This window comes from Silurus aristotelis (genome assembly GCF_946808225.1).
Source record: "Silurus aristotelis genome assembly, chromosome: 8".
Lineage (NCBI taxonomy): Eukaryota > Metazoa > Chordata > Actinopteri > Siluriformes > Siluridae > Silurus > Silurus aristotelis.
In genome coordinates, this window is record NC_139581.1 from 14,564,681 (window position 1) to 14,575,148 (window position 10,468).

Sequence of the window (10,468 nt, forward strand, 5' to 3'; positions counted from 1 at the left end):
TCGTTTAAGTATAGAAGGATAAATGTCTGATGCATTTGAATGCAACACTGACCACAAAACCAATTAAGGCTTTTCAACACATTTGGTTTAAAACATATTTATTTGCTGGTAAGACATTCTCACCTATTTGCTCTAACATCTATAAGAGCTCTGATGCCATGCCTTGGGCAGATGCAGTCTCTAAGGGCTCCCACATCTTGAAAATTTAGACTTGACTCCTAGAGGATGTCCACTTAGGGGCCCTGATTACTCCCTCTCCCCATATTGGCCCTTCTAGTCTCAATTTTCTGAACATATAAGCTCAAGCTTGGGTTATCCAGTCTTCGGAATGTTACACAAAACACCATTCTGCTCCCACTGATAGCACTACATATTACACATGCAACACGAACACATTCTGCTACTTTACATGTACATGGTATCAGAAGCAGATAATCGTCCATCACTGTCATTTCCAATGCTGTCATTGTCCTATGGCACTGTTATACCTCTGACTATAGTGGCAGTATTATCTGCATTAATAACCCACGCTGCCTGAAAAAGCTTTCACATATAATTTTATAATGCCTATCTCTTTCTATGATGTGTAGTATTATATAATTTTTTTTATCACTTATTAAATCTCTATCGTATATAACTCGATTTTAATGTGCACTACTCTACTCTGATAGTTATTACATAGTAGACTTTGATAGAGAATCGTCTTTATTAATGGAAATAAAAAAAAAAGAAATATCCTGAAATGGTATTCCCAAGTGCGACAATTTCGTTTCTAAAGAATTAAAAGTCGTTTGTTAAAAACGCGATCATTTATAATCTAGACTATTTTACACCTGGTCAGGGACAAACGGAGACAAATCGTCTCTTGGGTTTTTTTTTTTTACTCCGGTTCAGTTTGTTCACACTGTGTCAAAATAAATACTCGAGTAAAACAGATCGCACGATTTGTGTTGGATCTCCCGGGAAAGTGCAAAAGTATTTATCATGTTAAATACCCCGTGTATTGCCCTTAACGCTGACGTAATGGCCGCGCGCCCGGTGCTCCCTGCGGGTCGCACTAGAATCCGACCAAACCGCCGGCGCCGGCTTGTGGGCGTGGCCAAGCGGGCTGCACGTCAATGTGTTAGGCTCGGAGTGACGCGCGCGTTGACTCCGCCTCGCCGGCTTGGGAGGGAGGGAGGGAGGGTGTGAGGGGGAGGAGCCAGGCAGAGCTGAGCCCACGTGTGACGCGCGCGTTCCCGGCTCAGTGCGATTCGCTTTGCGCGGCGCTCCGGGCTCCGTTCGCTCAGTGACTGCGCGCCTTAGACTTTTTTTTGCTGCCTGCGTGTGTGTGTGTGGTGGTTTTGTTTTTTTTTTTTAAGTCGGGTTTGCGATGGAAGGAGACGGGAGCCAAGCCACGTCCGGGAGTCCGACCGATTCGCAACACGACCCAGGGTAAGAAGACGCAATTATGTTTCATTGTAACACCACTTGACTTCAGGCTCAGGTCCGTTGGCGCGCGAGCGCGCTGGGAGGAATAAAAGCAGCTTGTTCGAAAGCGCGCTGGTCGGAGCGGTGCAGCGCGCGCGCGCCACAGAGCCCGAGAGAGAGCGCGAGCGACAGTGAGAAAGAGAGAAAGAGAGAGAGAGAGAGAGAGCGAGCTTCCGGCTGCGCTCAGCTACACCTTTGTTTGGTTTGTATGGAAAGCCTGGCCTGCACCTTTCAGCACATTGCTCAGTCACGTCCTCACGCCTTCTTTACACATCCTACTGTCTGCGCTTAGGGCTCTTTATTGTAGTGCACTGCTGAGCTGACTTAGTTAGCTCCACGTCAAAATGGCCGATGTGACATCTGGACTCACTTCTGCTGTGTTTTCCTCTTCCAGTAAAATGTTTATCGGTGGCCTCAGCTGGCAAACTTCACCAGGTAAGAGCTCAGGCTTCTCTTTGGTCTTTGTGTTGTGTTGTGTTTGTCTTGTTCTGTTCTGTTGTGTTGTGTTGTTGGTTGAGATGCAGTGCGCTGCTCGGGACGCGTCGCCCCGACAATCTCTTATGCCTCATTTCTAATCATTTGAAGTCCTCTATTCGACCCCTACAATGCAATAGCGAACACACACACACACACACACACACACACACACACACATACACACACACACACTGAGTGCACTTGTTCGAGATCGGTTGCTTATGTACCTTTTCTCTGTTCCTTTTCTCCTTCCAGACAGCCTTAGAGACTATTTTAGTAAATTTGGAGAAATCCGAGAATGTATGGTGATGAGGGATCCCACGACCAAGCGCTCCAGGTAAACCCAGTGCGATGTGTGTATGTGCGCGCGCGCGTGTGTGTGTGTGTGCGCGCGTGTGCGTTTGAGGTGAGCTGTGTGTGTGTGTGTGTGTGTGTGCTTAATGAATTATTCCGTGTCGGGATTCACAGGAACACAGTGCTACACTTTTCCGACCTACTGGATCAGTGAATGCAGTGACATTGAGTTTCACTAGCGCACGCACACACACGCACAATGAGTGCTAGATCTTATTTAGGGTGCTATTTTCCGTAAACACACACACACACACACACACACACACACACACACACACACACACACACACGGAGCATGTTTATCTACTCTCAATGTCACTGGCAGCCTCATCAGCTGTTCATGCGCGGTGTAAAAGTAAAACATATTTTGTAAATACACCTGAAACACAAATGACTGAAGTTTATATCAGGCCTGCTTGTTCATCTGTGTTCTCTCTTTCTCTGTGTGTGTGTGTGTCCCATTATTTTTTTTGCAGGGGATTTGGGTTTGTTACGTTCTCCGATGCGGCCAGTGTAGATAAAGTTTTAGGTCAACCTCACCACGAATTAGACTCAAAGACGGTATGTTTTTCCTTTTCCTTGTGTTATCTTTGTGTTTAATCATTTCCTGTGCTTTGTAAATCCTCCATTGCATTGGTGATTGTCCCACACACACACACACACACACACACACACACACACACACACACACACACACACACACACAGAGGAGGCTCTAAATGCAGAGACAGATGGGTGACTCTGTAATGAACTCTTTCACCCCATTACATCTGGCTCGTATCTTGAAAGGTCAGTTGGAGCACCAACTCTTGGGACGTTTGTACTGAATATACAGCGTGGTGCTAGAGATGTCCGATGTTCACGTCGGACGTTTGCGTGTTTAATCAGTATTGCTGTTTTGAAGCGGTGCCAAGACAAAGTAAGCTGTACACAGACAGTGATGTATGACTTGAGAGCCTGTTTTGCACTTTAGACACATGTGAGCCGATCTTAAACCGTACGTCACAGAGGCACACTCACACATCTGTCAGTTGCTGTGTGGTCGTGAAGATGCATTTATGGCTTCTCTAAATGAAGTTTGTTTGAAGGTGACCATGTGCTTGTAATAATGTAATAAAGTTATTTTTTATTCTGAATTAATGTCTATAATAATTTTATTATAATGTCATTCATAGCGCTTTTCTTTCTTTCTTATAATTTTGTCCAAGATTACTCCATTTCCTATTTCTTTGCACATTTTTTAGGAATAAAGAATGATAATTTGCGGAGGTTTGTGTTTTTATACTTAGTTATTCTAGTGTAATAGTAGTGTAGGTAATTTTTCTAATATTGTAACAATGTCTCTAGCTCTAAATAATAAAATCTGGTTTTATTTTAAATACCTGCCAGTCTGCCAGTGTTCTTAGACTGTTTGCTTGAGACAAGCAGCGTTTTCTTTATACCCAGCACCATGTTTCTGTTAGTCACACCGCAAGCAAGATTTATACACTTGCTCCAGCAAAGTGAATTTCTCAGGATCGACGGATAGGCTCCGTTTTGAAAAGCGCACTGAGCATGCACAGACATTTTGCTGTTCCAGGCTCAGTAAAAGCTTGACGTTATATTTCAGCAGCCTTATTATTTGGAGATTGTCATTGAAAAGCCAGTGGGAGTCAAGAATGAGTAAGCTTTGATTTTGAATTGCAAGGCTGTGGACAAAAAGCCCAACATCATTTCCTTACCAGTAAAAAAAAAAAAAAAAAAAAAGAACAACATCAATGTGCTGAAGGAAAATCTTGAGTGCAAAAATACTTATAGAGAAATCAAAAAGGGATTATGTTGCTGTTATTTCCCTGGGAATAGGTGTTGTTCTAAACTTAATTCCCAGTGTTTACTGTAGTTCTTTTATGCCTTTTTTTTTTAATGTAAGAGTTTTGAATAGTTTTTGTACCATAATTTCAAAAAGGATTTTTTTTTCACGGATTTGGTCCAGTTAAACAAAATATTGGTTGTGTATTAATATAATAATTATATATTAATATAATAATAATTGTTGCTCTAATTAATATGTATATTAAATATATAGTATTAAGATAGAATAGTTGTAGTCTTTGAGTGAATGTAACTGTTATGAGGATTGCAAATATTAGATTATACATATTATTACATTTATTTGTCTATTCATCTGTAATGCTTGTTTGGTATCCTTTTTTTAAGAAACTTTAAATTGATTCGAAGTCTGAATGTAACTAACAATTGCCATTTTCACATTCACTTTTGTTTAGAATATTGAGCTGCTGATTTGTTCTTAATGTGGATGATATTATGTATGCGATTCTCTGCTGCCGTATTGATTACGTGAGGCTTTAAATAAGAGACACAGCTCTTGTGTTTGAGTTGCTCAATTGAGGTTGCGATGCTAAATTAGTCCTCTGCAGATGAGCCTGTTCAATTTATTTCTTACACCGAGACCAGGCTAGATGACTGGGAATAGGATTGTTGACCTTGTTTTAAAGCAATTATAAGCGTGTTCTATTAAAATGTTAGCAATTATTAATGCACAATGCGAAAGTGGCATGTGATGAGAAGAATATGGATGATGTATGAAACTAGGAGTGTGCAACTGACAAGCCAGGCATATGGGTCAAGCCGGTAAACACACAATGGTGCCATATTTAAGGCCACGTGGCTCAGATAAGCGCTAAAAACCCATCCATTTTAGAAACTGGGCCCTCTAAATCCTGCGCCTGTCCGATATTTCCGCCGACAAATCTGGGTCAGTGGCATTACATAATCGCTTTGTACAGACATAGCTTTAGGATTCTGACTCAAGAAATAAAAAAAAGGTCACGGTGTTTTTTGTGATGTTTTGCAATATTTTTGAATGAGTGTTTGAAGAACATAGAAAAGCACTACAGTGAGCATTAGCAGCCATGCGTCCAGGATTGAGAGAGATTGAGATCACGAGGACGGCAGTGATGGTGGCTAAAGCAGGGATTACCGGGTCTCGGCTCGTGATGTCATACCCTGAGCTGAGCCATGGCTCAGTGGTTCAGTCCTGAGGTGTTGACCTCATTCATAAAGGTGAAGCCTGGAGCTGAAAGACCTGACTAATACAAGAGAAAAGAAAATAAAGATGGACAAAAAAATAACTAAAATGCACTATACTCACTCTTTACAAAAAAATTAATCTACATCAAATACATTCAAATTGAATTCAAATCCGCTAGACAATATTGACTAATTAACGCTTCCATTTAGTGAGCATATTTATTTTATTGTATATCTATTTTAATATAAATTATTTATCCCTTTTGGACTGTTTGTATTCTATTTCCTTTGTGTCCATATTTTATTTTTTTATTTTTTTTAAACACCCGCCTTACCAGCACTGGCAATTTCCGAGGTGCTGAATGTATGAGAATAGATATGAGCCAGGCAGCACAACAAAATGTGTGACACACTTTAGTATTTCACATTTGATTAAAAAACGGTTACATAAGCTGCAGATGTAAAACCTGGAGTGAAAATTGCATTGTGTGTTGACAATTGGTTGCCGGCTGCGGTCCTCTCTAAAAGCAATCTGTTTTAGATTAAACACTTTTCTGGATGAATTAAAGTATAATAAAAACAGCCTAGCTTTCCCACTGGAAAGAGTCTTTAAAAGGCAGTACATGTTACATTCTATTCAGACCAAATTCATTCAGTGAAGGACAATTCCTTACCCAGAAAAGCATGTTTACCTCATCAGTCCTTTGCGCAATCATGTCTTTAATTTCTTTCCTTTTTTATAAAGTGACAAAGTATTAATATTTTGATTGTTATAGTGCAATATTCCACTGATGCTTTTTTTCCTTCAAGATGTTGTTTTTTTTTTTTGGCTTGTTTGATGGAAGACTTAGGCTACAGTGTGACTGTCCTTGTACGCATGATCATCTGACATCTGTTTTATTTAACAGGACATTCCTGTGCAATTCTTTTCCAGCTAAAAAAATCGTTTGACTACCTAATTTCTATGAATTTAAGATTTATTATTATTATTATTATTTTTATTATTATTCTTACATAATACCATGAACTCTGCTCTGATTTATTTTTTTTATATTATGTCATGTCACATGACCACTGATATGTAATACAGCTGAGGACAAATATTTTTTTCCTGTAGGTGAAGAAAATATATATGCTTTAGATCATTTGATTTGGATCACAGTGCATGCTAGGAGTGATGAATTGTATGACGTGTTTTATATGCTTCCACGATTGATTCTTAAGAGGAGAAATGTCTCAAACCTCGGCTCTTCCTTAGGTCTTTCATTCAGACGGTAACAGTGTAGGAAGGAGTCACCTATAATGACGATAATCCCTCTAGAGGGAACAAGGTTGTGGACGTATTGATCCGATGCCTCCTCTGATTCTTCAGCACTCACCAATACATACTCTGTCATGTCAGCCTCATCCCCCCAAATCCCAGACTAATGCATCCATGAAGCTTGTAATTAGAAAAAAATGCTTTTGTTTGAAGTGTGTATCGGACAAACTATGTTTTTTTAAAATGTGTATATCTTTGTTTTTGTTGTTACAAATTCAAACATAGTGTGTATAGTCCCATAGTGTGTATTTTACTCATAAAGTTTCCTTTACTTGTTTTAATAGATTGACCCTAAAGTTGCCTTCCCGAGACGTGCTCAACCCAAGGTAAGAAAACATTTACTTTGAATTAACAACAACCAAAAAACATCTTAGTCATGTGCTTATCATCTGCAAACGATTTTGACATAGATACATCTGAAGGTAATGGCTAGCAAGTTGGTCTCAGATTGCCTATTATGCTCTATATTTATCTATTGCCTATTAACACTTATTTCCAGATTATGAAAACATCATCTTACCTCATGAACCTAATGTTTAAGTAAGGTCGCCCTTACTTAAAAGGAAGATCATTAGCAGAGATGTTATTTTTATGACCTAGAAACATGAACACTGCCATTGGCGTTGAAAATGTGTATTATCTCGCTACCCTCATTGGCTATTTTGGCAGAGATTTTCCTATGCATGCAGACATGTTAGCCATGTGCTCTGTGCCCTACTTTACCGTTTGCTGAGCATTTGTGCCATGGCCTTTACACCTGAACTGCTTCTTCCCGGCTGTGCCGTGAGCCTTTTGAGAGCAGTTGCTATCTGTGCTCTGAGATCAGTGCTTTATAGTGCATTAGTTTGAGGTTCAGTGAGACAGACTGGTTGTTGATCAGCTTATGGAAGGCAGCATTTTCCCCAAGTGGCTGGGAGGAGGTGAAGAGAGAAAGAGTGCTTGCTAGGTGGCAGGTGTCCATAGCACACTTGGCTGGCTAATTGAAATAAAGAACTTTTTCCATTCTGTTCAAAGTGGGGAATCAGTGGAGGGGAAATGACGCACCGTTTCTCTCACTGTTGTGCCAGCAAGGCTGGTCCAAACGCAGACCGCAGGGCCCCAGGCCGAATGCTGCTTTTTGGCTCAGAGTGGCTTTAGAATGAATGGGGGTATTTAAGCGCCAGGCTCTAGCAGCATTTCTTCTGTGCTCGCGTATCTCCGCTATTCCTTGTGCCGGGAAAGCTGGTAAATGATGAATTCCAGGCAAATACATTAGCACCCTCTTCTCCAATCACAAGAGGAGATTTGCGAGCCTGGACAACTGGCAAATAGTAAGGATGATGCAAATACATTACCGCCTCCTCCTGCAGCCCAACGGCATGAAGCGTGTAAGCGTGTGCAAATAAACAAGTGCAGTGAAGTAGAAAAAGCTCTAAATAGCCACACTGTTTTGTCTATCCAATGCTGGCTTGCTTTTTATTTCCCAAACGAAAGCATGAGCACTGACTGTACCTTGAGTGACATTTAAGGGATGGGAGTTTTACACAGGTAGCCTTGGAAACCTTGTTTTTACACTGTGGTGACCAGATGAAACCCAGATAAAAATCCAGATGAACCCTGACACGATTTCTGTGACATCCAGCTATATGAGGAAAAGAAACTTTAGAGAAACTCACTTGTCCTGTTGTAATTCCTATAAATGAACGTACAAAGGTGCAACTTTTTTTTTTTTTATCAAAGAACAGACATGCAAATATTTATTTTTTACAGATGAGAACCAGCTGAAACGGGCTTTTGTTTTTGCCATCAACTTTTTAACTGTGTGCGCTGCGCACATTGGAGATGGCTAGGGATGGCTTTTTTGCTGCTTTTGTTATTGCTATTTTGGTGTTTTGTCTTTCACACCACATTTGCATAACACATCTTTGCATGTCCTGACAAGATTTTAATTGATATTCGGAGTGATATTGGGCAGGCAAAGGATTCTGCAGATCTGATATTCCCTCCGAGAAAACTGTCATTACCCCAAAGCTATGTATTCTTTTTAATTAAGCTATCATGCTGTTATAACAAGCCCGTAGGTGGAATCTATCCAGGTTGATCAAATTTTTATCGCTTCAGTTCTTTTTAAGCTTGGCTCTTCCTTCTGCCTTTTACCGAAAGCATTCCTATTGTCTGGTTCCCTTTGTGTCTGATCATTATAGTGTGGACAGGGTGAAAGCTGTACTTTGTGCCTTTTTATATGCCATGTACTGGTGAGTCTGTAATCTCTTAATCATATTACAGTGCATGCACGCAGTCCAGTGCTGTAATGTTATGGGCTGTTAGAAAAGCTAGTCTGCCAGCTGACAAAGCTGAAGTTTTGTCCTCGCTGGAATTTGGGCCTCTGTTTTCTCCGGACCGCAGGAGATCTTACCCTTTTCACCCCTCCTTTGTGCTTGTTCTTGGCGCTTCTGGCTCCCGGCCATTGCTTTTGCAGCCTTTAAAAGATTATTGTGTCATTTTGCTGACACCAGTTCCAAACACTGTTAGACACTGTGTAATGAGTTTGCGATTGAAAGCTCCAAGCAGCCACCCTCTGTTTCACTGACTTTATTTCACCAGACTCTCACCAGCCAATTGCAAGCCACTGGCAATAATCAGCCTAATGAGTGACGTTCTTTTCAAAAATGCAATCTAAGCTTGAAGTGTATGAAGAGAAAATTGGCTGGGGGAGGACAAAAAAAACAGGAAGTAAAAAGACCCAGCACATAGCATGATAGGATCGTTCAGTTTCAGCAGAGACACAACAGACAACAAGCCTGAGAGGAGAGACGTCCTGGCATTTACCACCACGAGAGCTGTCAAAACAATGCCTGCACTTGTTCTGCTCCCTGAGCTACATCCTCAGCTCCGAGGCTTCAGCCTGGCTTGGGATTTGCAAAAGGAGGTGGGAATTGAGTTTACTCCTGCTGTGGTCTCATTTTTTTTCCCTTCTCAATTTAATTTTTTTCCCTATCCCATGTATGTGTCTGCCATGCTGTTTTTTTTTCTTTTTAATCCCCAACCTCACTCCCTGCCTTGTGCTTGTTTCAAGCAAAAATAAATATTTCACACCTTCTTAGATACAAAGCAGCAGACGTTGCTCAGGGAGTGGCTCGCTGATGAGAGGGAAAACTGAAGGTTGAGTTTTTAATGAAGTCCATGAGATGCCACTGTGAAGTAGCGAGGACCCTGGCTCTTGAGGAAACGAGGCAGCTTGGAGATCCTCCACCCCCCGAAAGTCTCCCATCAACAAACAGCCCTCTGCTGCCATCCAATGCCAATTAAGATCTACGTGCAGGCGTGACTCAGTCCCTCTCCGCCATCACCACTGCACGCTGCTTTCATTTTGCCCCTCGTGCTGACAGCTTGGCAATGTAGCTATTTTCTCCTCTTTGCTAGCTGGAAATGTTCAGCATGTGTTTCTCTGCTGTTTGAGAAAAGCAGATTTGATAAAAGGGCCTTTGCTTAATCCGTCACACATCTTTGATGTCTGTGAAGCTCGGTTTAAATATCGTGTAGAACCTGAGTTGCTCAGGGATGAGAGATTTGCAGCGGGGTGCGACGAATGTGTTCATCTATGATAACAAGACAGATCTGCCTCTTTTAGAGCTTGCGTCTTAGCTAGCCAAATTACACGTGCAGTAAAATTGAAGACAGCGGAAATCAAACCATGCGTCTTTTTGGATTAGTTAAAGCAAAAAAATGGCGATGCGAGAATGACCACCTCAGTTGTGAAGCAGGTGAGGCGGCTTTAACGCCGCCAACGGCTGATGTCTCTTTTTTATTTCTTCGGTTTTTTTTCTTTTGTCTTTT

The 10,468-nt window shown here is 41.2% G+C and overlaps 1 protein-coding gene across 19 annotated transcripts in view; it reads left to right on the forward strand.

The window, feature by feature from the left end:
• Positions 1 to 1,175: 1,175 nt before the first annotated feature.
• Positions 1,176 to 10,468, forward strand: part of msi2b (musashi RNA-binding protein 2b) — a 242,108-nt gene continuing 232,815 nt past the window's right edge. For all 19 annotated transcript variants that reach the window (XR_014534699.1, XM_083548636.1, XM_083548635.1 and 16 more), the window contains exons 1-5: positions 1,176 to 1,434; positions 1,865 to 1,905; positions 2,203 to 2,284; positions 2,778 to 2,862; positions 6,937 to 6,978. Coding sequence is in view for 18 of the 19 variants with exons in the window: in XM_083548636.1 (XP_083404762.1) it covers positions 1,373 to 1,434; positions 1,865 to 1,905; positions 2,203 to 2,284; positions 2,778 to 2,862; positions 6,937 to 6,978 (312 nt within the window). In the remaining variant the exon portion in view is untranslated. The remainder of the gene's footprint in view (positions 1,435 to 1,864; positions 1,906 to 2,202; positions 2,285 to 2,777; positions 2,863 to 6,936; positions 6,979 to 10,468) is intronic.